This window comes from Lissotriton vulgaris, chromosome 11 (assembly GCF_964263255.1).
Source record: "Lissotriton vulgaris chromosome 11, aLisVul1.2, whole genome shotgun sequence".
NCBI classification, from domain to species: domain Eukaryota; kingdom Metazoa; phylum Chordata; class Amphibia; order Caudata; family Salamandridae; genus Lissotriton; species Lissotriton vulgaris.
In genome coordinates, this window is record NC_141699.1 from 530,143,826 (window position 1) to 530,162,523 (window position 18,698).

At 43.8% G+C, this 18,698-nt stretch overlaps 1 protein-coding gene across 1 annotated transcript in view; it reads left to right on the forward strand.

Moving 5' to 3' along the window:
* LOC147683102 (disintegrin and metalloproteinase domain-containing protein 28-like) overlaps positions 1 to 18,698 on the forward strand; it is a 3,314,421-nt gene that overhangs the window by 979,535 nt on the left and 2,316,188 nt on the right. The window contains exon 4 of the mRNA XM_086942499.1: positions 5,178 to 5,249. Within this exon, the coding sequence (XP_086798625.1) occupies positions 5,178 to 5,249 (72 nt within the window). The remainder of the gene's footprint in view (positions 1 to 5,177; positions 5,250 to 18,698) is intronic.

Consider the following 18,698-nt stretch of genomic DNA (forward strand, 5'->3'; position numbering starts at 1 on the left):
AGCTCACAACCCCCACATATGGCCCTCCAACTTCTCCGACATGCTAACGCTCCTCAAGAAATTACCTAGCAAACAACACCCCAAGAAAGCCAGTTGGTTCACTGCTGCCCTCCATGAGTCCAGACGCACCTGTAGATGGCTCGAGAAGAGATGAAGGAACAACAAAACCCCAGAAGCCCACCCAGAATTGAAAGCCAATGTCATCGGACAACACCTCCTCCTCACAACTACAAAGAAAGTGCCTCTCAAAGACAGAATCAATACCAACACACAAAACAGAAAATAACTCTTCGCCATCAACAAGGAATTCACCAAACCCAACAGCAAAACCACAGAAGTCCCACTCTCCTAAGACCTCTGCAACAGACTCAGCACCTACTTCCACCACAAGTTCAAGCAGATCTATGACAGCTTCGACACCCAATACCCACCCATCCCTCCTGCCACCACCACACACGATGAGACCGCCCACCGATCAGATGTTGCTCAACTGGACCCTGCTCACCATGGATGACACTCTCAGGATCGTGAAGAGTATTTATTCTGGAGCACCTTCAGACCACTCTCTGCACCACATCTTCCACAGAGCCACCACCCCCATCACCCAATATGCCACACCATCAACTGCTCCGTTAAGACCGCCAATTTCCCTGACAACTGGAGACATGCAAAGATCACCCCCCTGCTAAAGAAACCACCCGCCCACCCGACAGACCACAGTTATTTCAGACCCATATCCTGCTCTTCTTGCCAGCCAAGGTCATTGAGAAGGCTATCAATGACCAACTCTGCAAGTTCATCAAAGCCAACTACATTCTGGACTCCTCTCAATCTGGCTTCTGAAGCAACCACAACACCGAGAACTCCCTCCTCACCACCACCGATGACATTGTTTCCCTCCTCAAGCAGGGCAAAACAGCAGCCTTTATCTTCCTGGACCTGTCAGCAGCCTTTGACACCGTCTTCTACTGCACCCTAAGCACGAGACTCCACAATGCCGGCATCCACGACAAATCGCTTCCTTCTTCACCGGTAGAACACAGAGTGTCAGACTACCACCGTTCCTCCCAAAACACACGGAGATCAGCTGCGAAATCCCCCCGTGGCTCCATCCATGTCTACATGGCCTCACTTTCAGCCATAGTCAGGACGACAGACTCAACATTGTCTCCTACGCTGATGACATCCAGATGATCCTCTCCCTCACCACCGAGCCCACAATCGGCAGAAACAAAATTCCATGATGCGATGAAGGCCGTCGCTACCTGGATTAGAGACAGCTGCCTCAAGCTCAACTTGGACAAGACCAAAGTCCTCATCTTGGGGCCCAACACCTCTGCTTTGGAAGACTCCTGGTGGCTTACTGCACTAGGAAACCTCCCCACAACCCACGGACCACTCTCAAAACCTCGCCATCAAACTGGACTCCTCGTCCGCGATGAATCGCCAGATCATCTCTGTCTCCACATCATGCTTCTTTACTCTACGCATTCTTCAAAAGATCTTCAGATGGATCCCCACTGAGGGCAGACAGATGATCACCCATGCACTCATCAGCAGCAGACTCGACCATGGCAACATACTCTACACAGGCGTCTCCCAGAAAATCCTTAGGAAACTACAGAACATTCAGAATGCCACAGCCAGACTGGTCCTCATAATCCACTACAGCAGCCACATCTCCAAACACCAGCGAGAATAGTAAGTAAGTAAGTTTATTGCTTGATTAATTAAAATCTTAGCAGTACACACATCAGTAAAAAATTTATAAAAGGATACATATATGTGGCATCATTTCATATTTCTTAAAAAAAAAAAACAACGTGATGGATATGCATTAAAATCGACCAATTTTCGGGTTAAAATGACATACAGTTTGTTTGTGATGAAGGTATAAAATTTAAGGAAGAAGTAAGGGTGAGTCCCCGTCTGGGGGTGACGCCAGTGTCCGTAGTTCTAATAGTCTATTGTGTGGTTGTGGACGACTGCCTCAGGGTCAGAACGTAGTGGAAGTCAAAGAGAATTGCCGGATAAAAGAGCTTGGGTGAGCGCAACTGTGCTCAGGCTGCGGCGAGAAGCTTTATTTGGGCAGTTTTCATGTAGCGGACGAAGCAGCAGGTTAGTTTAACGTTGGCCCCGCTGAAGCACGCCTTCACTGCCTGTCTGCACGTCCGGATATGCATTTCATTTAGATGCGGTTTTAGCAGTTCTCTCCTCTCCCGGTCTAGGAACTTACATATGCATAGGAGATGCAGCATATCTTCTTTAGTTTCGCCACATAGTCTGCATTGTGTAGATGTGAATATTCGTTTCCAGGGGGGCAAATGTGGTTTGACAGGAAGGATGCCCATCCTCAGGGCCAAGAAGCCTTCTTTTAAAGGCCCTGAAAAGCTGGTACCGAAGTACGGTTGTGGTGAGCATTTTGGATAACTTTGTATCACGAACCAGCTATGGGCCCTCTTATTTAGACATTCTTTATCATTTGCGGTGGAGACGAGCTTTGTTGACTTATTCACCAGGTCTTTTACGGTCTTGAATGGGAGTCCTGACTCCCATATATTCTCCAGGGCTAACAAGCTGATCCCTGATTGGAGGTAGTCTTTGGCCGGTGAGGCATGTTTCCTTGAGATTTCCTTCCATAGGAATGAGTTCAGCGAGCCCGCCTCTGCACTCTTTATTTTATACCAGTTCTTTACATACGCGGCCTTCCTGCTTATTCTCTGGTTTACTATTCCAAATTCGAGGCGTAGTTGGGCTGGGGAGGTGTATTTAGGAAGCTTGAAGATTATTCTTAAAGCTTTAGCAACCGTTTTATTGAGGGTTTCTTCGTCCGACCCTCGCAAGGCCTCGCTGCCGTATGTGAGCGTGGGCAGCAGCTTTGCGCGAAGCACTTCAAGCAGCGGGAGCAGGTTTGGTCCTGCTATTTTGCTTTTAAGATTTTTCAGGGTGATTGCTAAGATGGTTCCTCGTCTCTGAATCACCTCTTTTTGTTGGTCATATGTCCCATTCTTATCAAAGATAATTCCTAGATATTTATAGTCGTGGACAACTTCAAGTTCTCTCTCACCCAGCTGCCATTTCAGTCGCTTTTTTGGGTTGCGCTGGTTTAGCACCATTATTTGTGACTTTTCTAAGTTGATTTCTGACCCGTTTTTTGAGGCGTGGTTGTTCGTAGTATGGAGCAGGTGTTGTAAGCCGACTGGGGTTTGGCTGATTAAAATCAGGTCGTCGGCGTACAGTAAATTTGAGAGAGGGAGGCCTCCCAGGTTTGGTGCATGATGGTTACAATTATCTAGGTCAGTTGAAAGATCAGCCACGAAGAGGTTAAATAGAGTAGGGGCCAAAACGCACCCCTGCTTTAAGCCTCTGGAGGTTGGGATCCGCCTGGATACGATTGTACCACTCCCCAGTTTTATTTGGACCCATGTATCTGAATGTAGTAGGATGAGTTGATTCAGAAGTGCGGGAGGAATTTCCCATCGTACTAGCTTTGACCATAGCTTTCCTCGATCTATGCTGTCAAAGGCAGCTTTGTAATCGATGAAACAGACAAATAATGGTTTTCTTGCTGCTTTTGTCGAATCGGCTAAAAGGGAAAAAGCCAGGATGTTTGTGGTGGTCCCCAGGTTTTCCTGGAAGCCTGTTTGGTTAATTGGAATTAAGGCCTTTTCCCTTGCCCATTCCCGAAGGTCGGCTAGAATAAGTCCCGCGTAGTACTTGGCCTCGATGTCAATGAGGGCGATGAGCCTGTAGTTTTTTGGTTCACTTTTACAGCCTTTTTTATAGATAGGCGAGAGGATTGAGCCTTTCCAGGATTCTGGGATTGTTCCTGTTGTAGTAATGTTGCCAAAGAGCTTTAGTAATGAGCCAGACCAATACTTTTGATCTTGTTTGTATAACAATGGGGGCAAGCCGTTTGGCCAGGGGGCACCCTCTTGGTGGCGTGCTGTATTCTGTCCTCGATCGTTTTTAGGGAGGAACTAGGTGGTAGATTGTTCCTATAAAAGGTGGGCCGAGATAGGTCAGCATAGAACTCAGCTGATTTTTGCAAGTTGCTTTGGGGGCCTACATTAAAGTAGTGTTGCAGATAGGTTGTCCAAACGTCCTCCGTTATGTAGGAGTTGATCCTGGGTGCCGATGGATTTTCGATGCTCTTGACCGTTTGCGAGAATCTGGCACTGTTATTCATTTTGGCATCATGGAGTAGTTTAGCCCAGAGTGATTCTTTGTATTCCTTTTTTGCACGCCAGATGATTTTCTTTTTCCTTGTTCGAAGTTTTCTTAGTGCATCTATGGTGCCGACAGTTGCGCTGTTTTGGCGGATAGAGCGAATTGCTCTGTTTATGTCGCCCCTTAGGTGTCTTAATTCGGCATGCTCACTTGATGACAAGTGGGTGCACTGGTTTGTTCCTGCCCAGATGCTTTGTTCTGGCTGAGGCACTTTTTGTACTGGTTGGGTGACGGCAGGTGGGGCGGGTTGGCCCATAGCTTTGGTAAAAATTTCCCAGGCATGGACGGTGCTTCCTTCAGTGAGTTTTATTTCTTCCCACATTGTTTTTGCAGCAGCTGCTAGCTTTTCTGGGTCGCGTATTTTACAACGTATTTTACAACGGATTCTCCTATGTTGGTATCTCGTGGTCTGACAGGGTTCTGAAGTTGCGTATGTTGTGGCAGTGCCCTGGATACCTAGAGTGAGTTCTTGGGGCCAGCGAGAATATAATTTGCTCCCAGTCAACAAAAGAGTCACACTCAAGCTCCTCACGCACGCATACAAATCCCTCCACAATCCCGAACAAGCATACCTGAAACACTGCCTCTCATTACTCATACCCAGCAGAAACCTCTGCTCTGCTGAACTGGCCCCTGCTACCATCCCTCACATCCGCAAGACCAGGACCTCCTACCTCGCCACCAAAGCCTGGAACACCCTTGCTCCTCTCACTGATTGATTGATTGATTGATGGTTAATAGAAAAAGAAGTAATGATTTTAAAAAGTGTTCTAAGGTTCTCCTATAGCTTGAGGAGAACTAACGAAGTAATTCATATGAGGAAGATAAAGTGAGGAAAGTAATGCACTATAAATAACTGTTAATCCAGGCAAGTAACCTTTCTTTACACTACACTCATTACAACCATTTGATCAAGTGTAATGCTGTTTTCATCTGTTTTCTTTCAGTATAAAAAATACAACCAGAGTCGAGATTTGGTGCGTAAGAAGATTTTTGAAGTTATTAAGTACGTCAATTTGGTAAGATCAGTGATGGTAATTGTTTATTTAAAATGGTATTCTGTTGCTCTGATGGAGGTATGCGTAGAATTTAATAAACCTTCCATCTAAACACCAACGCTGTTTATCTTACAATCAGTTAAACATAACACAAAATCCATACTCAGTCAGTAAGAATACTTTATTTGATTTTAGACATCTTTTGAAATCATAAAAGCAAACAATAAAAACAATTCATACAATAAAAATAAAATTCACTATACAAATTCCACTAAACCGACAGAGCACTTTTCAGTGTAAGTTATATCCAGTTATGCTTTTTCTTTTCCTCACTGTACTTTTTAAAAATGTAGTCATAATACCTACGCAATAAACATTTTCCAATATTTGTAAATATAAGAACGCTGGACGACATTGCCTCCAGCCCAAATGGCAGGATGCATCTTGCTCTTTCATTTAAATAGAATTTACAAAATAAAATCACATGGATTGTTGATTGAAATGATATGTTGTCTCATGGGCAATGACAAAGATCTCTGGACCAATCACTAACGACTGGAAAAGTAACCAGATGATGAAAAGTGTCGAACCTAAGCCTTGTGAGGACAAATCTATTGTACCCTCCTGTGCACCATTCCAGATAAGGTTGAATACGTTGGTGACCAGAGTCAATTGAAGCTGGATCACCATACATTTATTCTGTTCTAACTCAGCTCTTAAGGACTCTAAATGTGTCATGCATAATAATTTAAACTCCTTCCTTGAGATAGAACTCAAGGTTTCTGGAGAAATATAAAAATCGGGTCTGCCCAAATCCATTAAAATATTTCTACATAATTCAGCCAGGAAATTTTATTTGCATGATCCAATTTCATGGAGCCATTGATAATATCTCTATTCAAACCTGTACTGATAGAGGTCCAGACTCGATGCCGCAGTAAGATAGGTTGCATTTTAATTGCATCTAAACTATAGTGAATCCCCAATTCTCTGTGACAATTTAAAACTGAAGAGCTCTGTGGTACTGCTAAAATAAACCTTAAAAAAGCATTTTCTACTAACTGAATTGGAGAAACATCATAAAAACCCCATACTCCCGCCCCAAATATTGCAATACTTGGCTTGATAAATTTTAAGACGAATCCCTGGTGGCCTTTTGTCCATTTTTTTTTAATGAACCACTGCCGCGGTAGACTACCTAAAAGGGAGACTCCTACTCTTAACCATAAGTCTCCAGGATCCAGTATCCTCAACTAGGACCCCAAGTAAGAGAACATTTTAGTGGCATCTACCCTGCAGTTCCCTACTGACATGATTCTACATTTAATTTTCCCCTTCCCGCAAAACATTACAAAAGTTTTTTTTACATTGAGTGTTAGGCCCCGATTATCCATGAAACTAACATTTGCGGCAAGGGCTCTTTGTAGGCCCAGTTCAGTTCTAGCCATTAATACTGCATCATCCGCGTAGAGAAGGGAAACTATCGGCTTGTTGTTAATCTGTGGTGGATCTTTCGCCCTGGTCATCAATTCCTCTTCTAGGGTGTTGGTATACAGGGTGAAAAGGAGCGGTGCCAGGACAAAGCCTTGTCTCACACCCTTCTCCACGCGGAATGGGGCCGTACATTTGCCCTTTAATCCGTACCTCATCTTAGCAGTGGCCTCCGCATATAATTGTCTCAGAAATTGCACCAATACCGGATCAATTTTTAAGTCCTCAAGGATTTTCCACAATCTAGTATGAATGACACAATCGAATGCGGCAGTAAGATCGACAAATGCCACGTAAAATTTCCCAGTCTTAGCTTGAGTATACTTGCCCATTAAAATACAGAGGTTTAAAACCTGCTCGTTTGTTCCCAGACCCTATCTAAAACCATTTTGAACCGGACTTAAAATATTATCTTCGCCCATGTTTGAAGTCTATTAAGAACTATCCTTCCTTCTATTTTCACCAGGGAATCTAGAACGGAAATGGGTCGGTAGCAAGCTGGATTTTATTGATCCCCTTTTTTAAAGATTGGAATTATCACGGACTCCGACCAAGACTTAATAAATCCCTTTGCACAACATGCTTCTAAAACCAGAGTTAACAAGGGAGACCATAACCCTGGGTTACATTTGAACAGATCTAAAGGTCCTGGTGCCTTACCTCCTTTACTGGCATTAATAGCCATTAATACCTCATCATGAGTAATATGTATCTCAATAGGCAAGAAACCAGCAGAATCTCCACAATTTTGCAAATCAGGAACTAAAATTGTTTCCTCATTCCCCTTAATACTATACACATGAGAGAAAAAATCGATCCAGGATTTTTCCTCAATTGCGACCTCAATCTTCCTTCCCTCATCATTAGAAAAAATTAGCCTTTACAGCTTGCCAGAAGGAATTACAATCCTTGTGCAGGGATGCTTCATAAAGATTAGCCCAAGCTTGTTCTTTGAGTTCTATCTTGCGATTTTTCCCGGCAAGATTATATGCCCTCCTGCATGCTCTAATTTCCTCTTGGTCGCTCTCAGTTCTATGAAGTGCAGCCTTCAAACAAGAATAATATTGAGTGCAAGTGGAGTCAAACCATCCATTAACCACGGTGGTGAAACCTTTACTTGGAGATTTAAGCACACTTTGTACCACTGTTGTAATTTGGGAAAACGCTCCCTGGGTTATACCTTCCTGTAAACACTCAACCATGGGAACCAAGGCTTTAACAATAATCTCTTTGTTCAACACCTCCGGATCTTTCATACCCCATTGCAAGGAGTAACCATTTTGACGAACCAACGCAATATCTTGAGGCCATGCCAAACTGTTAATAGTTGATTGAGTACCCATTTTGGGAAGAACTGTATTAATACGTAGCGGCAAATGATCATTCCGAACATTAGAGTGGGTTTTAAATTTATCAAAACACTTAGCATAGCGATTTGGGACAATACTAAAATCAATTAATGATTCAAAACCTCTACCAATGAACGTATGGCCAAAGTCCACTGGTGTCGGCTAAAAAATGTAATGACCATTGCCCCCCTGCCCCATGGTTTACGGAGCAGTTAAAAATCGAAAAAAGTAAGTGTAAAGCGGTGGAAAGAAGGTGGATAAGGAACTATGCTCCAGAGGCCACACAGATTTACAAAGCTGCAATGAAAAAATATCATGTATTGTGTAAAAATGCACGTGCTGATTATGTTTCATTGTCCATTTCGGGGGCAAAAAATTGCTCGCGGACTCTGTTTTCTATGGTTAAAAAGCTGGCAGGTGCTGGGACTGAACCAAGTCCGCCTGTTCTTGATGAACTTCAATGTGATTCCCTAGCCTAGCTCTTCATAAAAAAGTTGAGCAAATTCATCAGAAACTAGGGGAAATTAATGCGTCTACCCTGAACCTCCAGAACACTGCCCGGATGTATTCCGGTTCAGAAGTCTCGCGGTTAAAACTGGAGCAGTGGGATCTTTTGGATATTGGTTCCCTATTAAAAATTTTAACTAGTATTAAATCTGGTTCTCCTTGTGATCTGCTTCCAGCCACAGTGCTTCTTCAGATGGCACAACCTGCTCTTGAAGTAAAGATGGGACTACTAAATGCTTCTTTTGGGGAAGCACAGATTCCCACAGTCTGGAAACATGCAATGGTCTTACCTCATTTGATAAAGCCTAATGCAGATCCGACCATGCCATCTAATTTTAGACCCATTTCCCTGCCCCCGACTTTCTCGAAGGTCTTGGAGAAACACGTTAATGGACAGTTATCCTTGTTCGTGGAAGCGTCTCAATTTCTGCACAACTCGCAATCAGGGTTTAGAGCAGGGTTCTCCTCGGAGACCACTTTGCTGGGCGTTACTGAGATGTTACGCCAGCGCTTGGACGCCGGCGACACAGTTGCCCTAATTTTATTAGATCTAAGTGCCGCTTTTGATACAGTTTCTCATACCGTATTACTTGAATCTTTAAGGGCACTGGGTATTGCTGGGACGGCACCAGGTTGGGTGTCTTCCTTTCTAGCGGAACGAACATTCCAGGTGTTCTCCACCAGGGCCTCGTCTAAGTCTTATTCCTCCCCGTATGGTGTGCCACAGGGCTCTATTTCGAGCCCGTTGTTTTTCAACATTTATGTGCAACCATTAGCAATTATTGCGGAAACGGCAGGGCTTGCATTGTTTTCCTATGCTGATGATACACAAATCATCTTTTCATTATCAGCAGGGGGGAAACAGGACCCTTCTAATCTGCAACTAGGCTTGTGCAGTATTGCAGCTTGGATGCAACTAAATTTGCTCAAGCTTAACGGGAAAAAGATGGAAGTACTCATTTTTGGGAAAGAGTATGAACGTTGGGACCCCCAACAATGGCCAGCTGAAATGGGACCTTTACCCACACCCTCCTCTCAGGCTCGCAATCTCGGCTTTATCATTGACAATAAATTGTCAATGAAACAACAGGCAGTTCAGACAGAAGCCACCTGTTTTACCATCTTAAAATGGCTAAAAAAATGATCTGAATGCTCCCTGTAGACACCCAACGAACAGTCGTCCAGGCTTTAATAACATCTCACCTGGACTACGGTAGCATTCTCTTTCTGGTGTCTAACAGAGAGGTACTACGTAAGCTTCAGGTGGTGCAAAATTGTGCTGCCAGATTGCTCTGCGGCCTTCCCAAAATGTTCAACATGGGAAATGCCCTGAGAGAACTGCATTGGCTCAAGGTAGAACATCGCATAAAATTTAAAGCCTTATGCTATATGTTCAGAATAAAGATCGGCTCTGCCCCCAAATATTTACAAGATCGGGTTCATAAGTACCACCCCCAACGCCTGCTTCGTTTGTCATTAAGAGAACTGTTTGAAATCCGAGGTTTAAACTGTCGAGAATGGGAGGCCGCTCCTTTTCTCTTCTTGGGCCAACCTTATGGAATTCCTTACCTGATGCAATGAGGAGGGAGAAGCTGTTTCCCGTCTTCCGGAAACAATTGAAAACCTGGTTTTTTAACCTACATTGCTAATTCCGATTATCTCCTAGCTTCTGTTATGGCCTGCACTGGAAAACCCTTCTTGGGTAGCAGTGCACATTACAAAATAAAATAACATACCATATCATAACAGGAACATAACGTATCAACAAAACCCAAATCATGAGATGCCATGATTTCGTTAAACTTGGAGTTTTATTACTGTTCGTCTTCACAGCTTCCAGGGAAATGACCAACAGCCCTAGGAAGTTCAAGGATACACATTCTATAACCATGGTGCTATTGGAACATTCTAATAGGAGATAGAACACATTACTACAATAACACCTCCCTTCTTTACAGCACAGAAGAAATAAAATAAAATAAGAGAGAAAGGTAAAGAGAAACCAGGAAAACAAAGCAAAAGATGAAACGAAAGATAGATGGAAAGGGAAATAAATAAAATAGCACAAAATGCATCCAAATAGGAAATGTGAAAGCATAACAATCAAAGGGTGATCAAATAGATTATAAATCCATATGTTTAGGCGAAACACTTCTCCAACTACTTTTCCACATCAATGGAGTTTGAACAAAATTCTTCCCAACATCAGGACCAGAAGTTCCAGAAATAGAAGCTCTTTTTCCAACATCAGATCCAGAAGCCCCATGGATTGACATTTCAAGAGAACATTCAGAACTAGATTCTAGTCCCATTTGATGTACAACATTATCAGGAAGTCTTTTAAATCCTGTAAATATTCCACCAACTCTTATCATTGACTCTGACTGCATAACACAAAATAGCATCCACACGAACATGTGGACCGAATTTTGACAAACCCTTAGGTACATTGTGAGGAATCTTAATTTTCCCCCCGTTCTCCCACCTTGATTTTCGAATCCCATTCCTTTTTCTCTGAACTAATTTTAACAGGTGGAAGAACAGACAATTTATCACATTCACCACTACATCTGGGCTTAGACATCTCACCACCAGCTTCCACACCAGACAAATAAGTGGACATTTTAGAAAACAAACCCCACCGCCTCATCCAGGCTGGACACATATCAAAAGTAGCCACTCTCCCTCGCAGCAATTCAAAGGGACTTTTTCCCACATCCACACATGGAGTGGTACCGTGAGCCCATAACATGCTCTGAACAGCTTCTCTTAAGTCAACCTTGTTGCACACACTGAAGCAAAATATGGTTCATCCGCTCAATAAAACCATTGGCCTGAGGGTGATAAAGAGCGACCTGATGGTGAACAATGCCAGATTGACCCAGAAAAATGGACATCTCCTTTGAGACAAATTGGACCCCATTATCTGACACTAATTCTTTAGGAAATCCTTCCCTGGCAAAAAGACTTAAAACAATCTAATGACTTCATGCATGTTAGGATCAACCATAAAGTGCACCTCCCACCCTTTGCTAAAATAATCTGCAACCACCAAGGCAAACTTTTACCTGTTAGGTAACGCATTAAAAGGTCCAACAAAATCCACAGCTAACTTCATCCAAGGTCCAGAAGGCAGCTACACCACTAGTTTAGGGGGGGGGGGGGGGTAACAGTTTTGACCACTTTTTTACTTGTGCAACAGATAATACAACTTTTGACAGCATTCTCAATCTGATGGTCCATGGAGGGCCACCAATAGACAACTCAAATTCTGCGTTTAGTGCAAGTTTGACCAAGATGACCTTAATGTCAAGCATCAACAATACGATCTCTCAAACACACTGGAGGTACAAACTTGGCACCACGTAGAATCATTTCACCACCCTCAGGAAAAAGCTCATCAGCAACTTTCGAGAAGGACTGGAGTTCACCATCAAGGTTTTTTTCTTTAGGCCATCCCCGGATAATACTAATTGTAACATCCCTAAGTGTAGAATCAGAATCTAAAGTATCAAACCGTTCTTTTTCATAAAAAAAATGCACCATAACAAATATCTACAGCTGCAATCAAACAATCCTCATCTTCATCACACCCAGGAAAATCAGACTCAAAACAAGGTAGAGGTGATCTAGAGAGAAAATCAGGCCTAACATTTCTTCCACCAGGAATGTAGTCAACAAAGAAATTGTACTGAAGCAATTATGAACTCAATCAAGCTATCCATTTACATTTACATTTACATTTACAACAACTCCATTCAAAATGGGAATAAGAGGCTTATGATCAGTCAGCAGTTTGAAAGTCCTGCCCCATAAAAAAATCTTTGAATCTCCCCACGCCCGATAACTGGCTAATAGTTCTCTCTCAATTACAGAGTAGTTTTTTTCACTAGGAAGTAAAGAGCGAGATGCAACTCCAACTGTGTGCTCAACACCTTGTTTGATTTGTGTAATCATTCCACCAAGACCATCCAAACTAGCATCGACTGAAACAATGGATTGCAAAGAGGGATCAAAAGGAGTTAAAATTTTACACACACCAAGCTCAACCTTAATCTGTTCAAATTCACTTTGGCACACTTGCAGAACTGGAGGTAACTAGTAAAATAATGCGCACACACTGAATAAGAGACAAGTCTGTATGTCAACACAGATAAAAGGAATAAGGCAAACCCTCTTCTCTTCTGCTTGATGAAAATTAACGAGAGTCTCTCCTCGTCTCTGAGGGAGAGGTGTGGCGCCACGGCCGGGGCGACTGACGTTAGAATCTGAAGATCACGGTTGGATCCCCAGCGCAGGCGGCAGATTAGCCCAGCACCATGTGTCTCTGGGCAATAGTTTGCTTAATCTTCCCGATGACCCTCAGTGCCTAGAGACCCTTACGGGTGAGTGTTCGCGCTTTACACTTGTCGATTATTATTGTCTCTCCTCAGAAAAGCTTAATTCTTTTAGTTCCTGTGATCAGTATAAGAGCTTGACGTCCGACTTGAAAGACGCTGCGTTCCAATGATGCACGCTCTTCCTGCATATCCTATGGCAGGGACCTGACGTGCAATGTGAAAGACGCTGGGGCAGATTTATGAGGCCCTTGCGCCACGTTTACGCCGCTGTTGCAGCACGCAAGGCGGTGTAAACGTGGCGCATCCCTACGAACGATTTACAACGTGACGCATCTAGGCAGATGCGTCACGCTGTAAAGCCCTGCGCCGCTTGTGGGCGTTCCGGCGCAGGGTGGGCGTTCCGGGGCAGGTGCGCCTCGCAAAAGTGGCTGAGTGAAATCTATGAGATTTCACTCAGTCACTTTTAAGCCATTGCTGCGTCAAAAGCCTGCGCCTGCTTGAAGCAGGCGTAGGTCTTGGCGCAGCATTGTTAAAATGGGGCACCCCCGAGCCTTGCTGGAGCTGCGTCGCGCTTGCGACGCAACTCCAGCAATGTGCCACATTTCCGGCACAGATGCGTCACGCATCTGTGCCGTTTTTGCACCATGGTGCGCCGCATTATAAATGCGGCGCACCATGGCTGGCGGAGCTGTGGCGCACTGTGGCGCATGTTAACTGGCGCATCCCTGGGGATGCGCCAGTTAACATAAATCTGCCCCCAAGTGTTCTAATTATGCGTACTCTTCCTGCATATTCTACTGCAGGGGTGGGGGCAGAGTTTGCATCACAGCTGCTGTGAGATCATACGTCATCACTTGAGACACGGCGGCTGAAGGGTAGAGATTAAGGTGCCTCACCGCGTAGTCCCAAACTAAAGGGTAAAAGAACGGAAAACACACTCACTTTGGGAACAGCAGGCCTCAAAAGAACACCAGAAGGAACCGCAGCTTGATGTGAGCTGAATACACTGGCTGCTGTCTGATTTGCCAATCACAAAAATTCACCTTCCATGAAATTCTCTTGTGCGAGCCAATGATAAAATCTTCAGCCTTCACAACAATTCAAGCCGAGACACGATGTCCCATCGGCAGTTTGTTCATAGAAATGATCAAAGTGGCACTCCGAAAACATTTGGTGAAAGATATCGGACAAAAAAAATAAATGACTGTTCCACTCCTTCTCATCTGCACATGTGGATGGAGACGGTGAACGGTAGACCCCCTCGTCCCCAATCGAAGTGACCACAAACAAGAGGTACGTTGTAGCACTTGGAGTTTTATTACCGTTCGTCTCCACAGCTTCGAGGGAAATGACCAAAAGCCCTAGGAATTTCAAGGATAACATTCTATAACCATGGTGCTATTAGAACATTCTAATAGGAGATAGAATACATTACTACACATTGCTTTTTGACAGTTGCGCAATGTATATTTTTACTTTGCTCAGTCTTTGTCACATATTTGTTTGACTTACCAGCACATAAATCAAGTTTAATATTCAACACTCCCCAGGCCGGAGGGGGCAGATTCAGATCCACAAGAAAGATAAGCAATTGCATCGTAGGTTTCTGTTGGTCTGTTCTCAATTTACCGGCTTCTCAACATTTAGCGTCCCAAAGTGGGACAAACTTATTGCAAAGTCTGAAAATAGCCCCCGAATCTCAGATTGCTGGGAGCGTGTTTTAGTGATTCAACATGCGTTTCATAAGGCACACAACAACATTTTCACAATAATGGGAAATTGGCTCTTGGTTTTTATTCCTTCGCAAACAATGCCAATACATAAGTAACTTATTTACAGATAAGTCGTTTAACATGGTCAAAATACAGGTTTACATATTAGTAAAAGCTGAAGACACACCTTATTTATACCCTTGCATTATAGATGCATTATAGATGCATTATAGACAATGCATCTGCCTCAACCAATGACTCTATATTTGCTTAGTATAAGAACTAACATTGTCACTGAAAATTTTAGAAAAGTAAATTATGATATCATAAAAGACAATCAAGTTGTTTTGAATTCCAAACTTAATTATACAAAGCCCTGTTCAATATGAAAAATTAGATCGATTGTAAAATACTAATATGATAAAAAAAACAATCAACTACACACAATCGTGTAGATAGCACATACAAAGGGACATATAAAGACATAGAACATGCATGACGTTTCATGTAACGCATTCATAGGGACCTAATTTATGTATAGGTTAAATTGGGTAAACTCACTGAAAGTGAATTTATACTCACCTAAAAAAGGAAACACATAAATCAGATATTTGGGACAGATTATGCTAAAGTCATCTTATTTTGTTTTCCCCAAAAGTGAGATTGAGGCCAAATATGTTTAATGTTTCCCCATATTTTGCGCATTGTAGACATATTCACGCTTTATGAAGGCAAATATTAAGACACTTATTTTCTCCCAAAAATTAAAAAAAGTGGAAGATGTGTTTTTCCCCCTGCAAACAGTATCAACAAAAGCTTTGCTGTTGTAAAATTCCCCTCCTTTTAGCATGTTCTAACATGCAAAAAGTATTTGTTCAAAATTATTTCTGTACTTAAAGTGGCAGTCAATGTTTTTGTGGTTTTTACATGATGTGACATATCTGGACAATAGGGGTTAAAACCAATGATAAACCCAGAAAGTTATACATTTCTGACAGTAAGGGGGCCTATTTAGCAAAACGTCACACAGCGTAGCTCACCAAGTCACCTTGCTCAATCAGTCAATCAACTAAGGGGTTTAACAGCGCGCTACTCAACAGTGAGGATCCCAAGGCGCAGGGGGTGTGTGCAGCTCCAATTTAGCCAAAGAGCCAGGCCTTGAGGCTCTTTCTGAAGGTGTGCAAAGTAGGGGAGAATCTGATGTTGACTGGGAGCTCGGTCCAGGGTTTGGAAGGCTTTTCCACTGACTCTGGTTCTGCGGATGTGTGATGTTTATGCCAGGGCGAGGTCGGAAGAGCAGAGGTTCCTTAGGGTTACGTGCAAGGAGACGCTTTTGTTGATGTATTTGGGTCCGATGTTGTGGAGGGATTTGTAGGCGTGGGCGAGTAGCTTGAAGGGTACTCTCTTCTCAACGGTGAGACAGTGAAGGTCTCACAGGTGTTGCGTGATGTTCTCATGTCGTGGGATGCTGAGGACAAGTCTGGCCGCGGTGTTCTGCATGGTCTGGAGTTTGTGTAACAGGAATTTATTGATTGTCGTGTAGAGGGGATTTCCGTGGTCCAGTCTGCTTTGTAGTGTGCATGGGTGATGGTCTTTCTGGCTTCGGGGGGGATCCACTAGAAAGTCTTGCGGAGGATGCGGAGGGTGTTAAAGCAGGTGGAGGCGACGGCATTGATCTGTCGGGTGATGGAGAGGGAGGAGTTGAGTATGATGCTGAGGTTCCACGCATGGACCGTGGGGGTGGGTGGGGTGCCAAGGCCAGAGGGCCAGCAGGACGTGTCCCATGCAAAGAGAGAGGGTCTGAGGTCTAGGACTTTTGTCTTCTCCGAGTTGAGTTTCAGACAACTGCTGCTCATCCAAGCTGTGACATCTTTCATTCCATCTTGGAAGCTGAGTCTGGTGGTTTGGGGTCCTTCGTGAGGGAGAGGATGAGCTGGGTATAGTTTGCGTAGGATACAATGCTGAGTCCATGTTGTCTAACCTGGCGGCGAGGGGGGCCTTCTAGACGTTGAAGAGCGTGGGACTGAATGATGATCTTTGTGGTACCCCGCAGTTTATCTTTGTGGGTTCATAGAGGAACGGCAGGAGTCTGATCCTTTGGGATCTGCCAGCAAAGAAGGAGCAGAGCCAGTCGATGACGGTTCCCTGTATTCCAGCGTCGTGGAGTCGGGTTGCGAGGGTGTAGTGGTAGACAGTATCGAAGGCTCCGGAGAGGTCAAGTAGGATGAGTGCTGCAGTGTGGCCTTGGTCGAGGACAGTTCGGATGTCGTCTGTGGCAGCGAGGAGGGCAGTCTCTGTGCTGTGGTTTCTGTGGAATCCGGATTGGGAGGGGTCGAGGATGAAGTTTGACAGTTGGGAGTTGACGATCTTTTCGGTGACTTTGGCTGTGAAGGGAAGGAACAAGATGGATCAGTTGTTTTTCAGGTCCGTTGGGTCAGCAGAGGGTTTCTTGAGGAGGGGCTAGACTTCAGTGCACTTCCAGTCATTGAGGAAAGTGCCGGATTAGAAGGTGGTATTGATGGTGTGTCAAAGCTGGGGTGCCATGGCAGCGGCTCTGTGGAAGATGTGCGGAGGTCAGGTGTCCGTGGGGGCTCCTGAGTGAGTGCTCTTCATGGCTGTGGTGATATCTTCTTCGGTGGTAAACAGGGTCCATGCTGTGATGATGGTCTGGCTGTCGTTGCTGGAGGGAAGAGTGGTTTCTCGAGTCTGCTTGCTAAAGTTGTCGTAAAGGGTCCTGATTTTCAGATGGGAGTAGGAGCCGAGCTTGTCGCAGAGGTCTTGGGAGGGAGTGACGTCTGTGGCTTCGATGGGGGGTTTGGTGAGTTGCTGGATGATGTTGAAGACAGGGAAAGGGCAAGAATGTGCCATATTTAACCTAATATAGTACGTTCCTGCATTTTCCCAGCACTGGGGCTCAATATGCTGCCTAGTGCTAACGCAGGAATTCTAGCACGCAAAGGTGCCTGCTTTGTAAGCATGATAGTTTTTGTGCAGGAAGGGGCAACTTCCTGACAAAAATAATCCCCTGAGGAATTTTCATCTTTTTATGTGTACTGCAGAATGTATAAAAAGAAAAGGATAAGAAGAAATAAACCTATTTTTCCTTGTTATGCCTCACCTCGGGAGGTGTAGCAGTTTTGGCGCATTCCCAGGTCCACCACTTATGGTAAATCTGGGAATGCGTCAAAATCCATGGGTGTTGCTTGGGAACAACTAGGCATCAGCCAAGGAACACCTCCCTGGGGCAGAGTAACTCAACACAATTCAGCAATGTGCGCTGCATTGCTTCACTTTGGATTTTTCAAGCTACTCAGGGCTTGATAAATTGCCCTTAAGTATTGCATCGCACATGCACCCCTTTGCCCGTTTTAGCTCATTAAGGGGTAATTTGTGTAGAACAACTAAGCTTTTCCCACGGAAAATAATCATTTGATTACTAAACTGCTTTTTCTAAATGGAAAAAAGGGAAGGCAATTAGGATGAGATCTAAAAAAAATTATATGGAATGGTGACTACAAAAGTTTTGTATCTGGACATATGATGGAATCATCTTGTCAGAGACAAAAAAAACTTTCTTAAATCAGTGGTTAACCTTTTGATTTAAAAGGATCACATCTGATTTATTACTGGAAGCCAGGGACACCCGCTTAACAAATTTCTGTGATTTGAAGGTTATAACAGCACACGGTAATATAGAAACTAGGATGCAACAAACAGATACCTAAATTATTCATATTTTTTAATTACCAAAACAAAAATTTACCAAAATGTAAATGAACATTTTGATAGTAAGTTGGAGCTTTTCAAAATGTGGTGTTATTTCAAAAAGACGAAGAGTCTCTTGCATGTCACTTTGGGTCTGATTTAGGGTTTGGCAGATAAGGTACTACATTGCAACTATGACAGATTACCCTGTCCACCAAACATTCAATCCACCTGCTTCATTTAGAGAAAGGCATTTTTAATGGAAAGCTTCTTCTGATTGTCTGTCGGAGTCTGGCCATTGGAGGAAGGGCATTACACTAGACGCCTTATTTAAGGTGGGCGGAGTAATGTGTTTTTTTTCTCCTA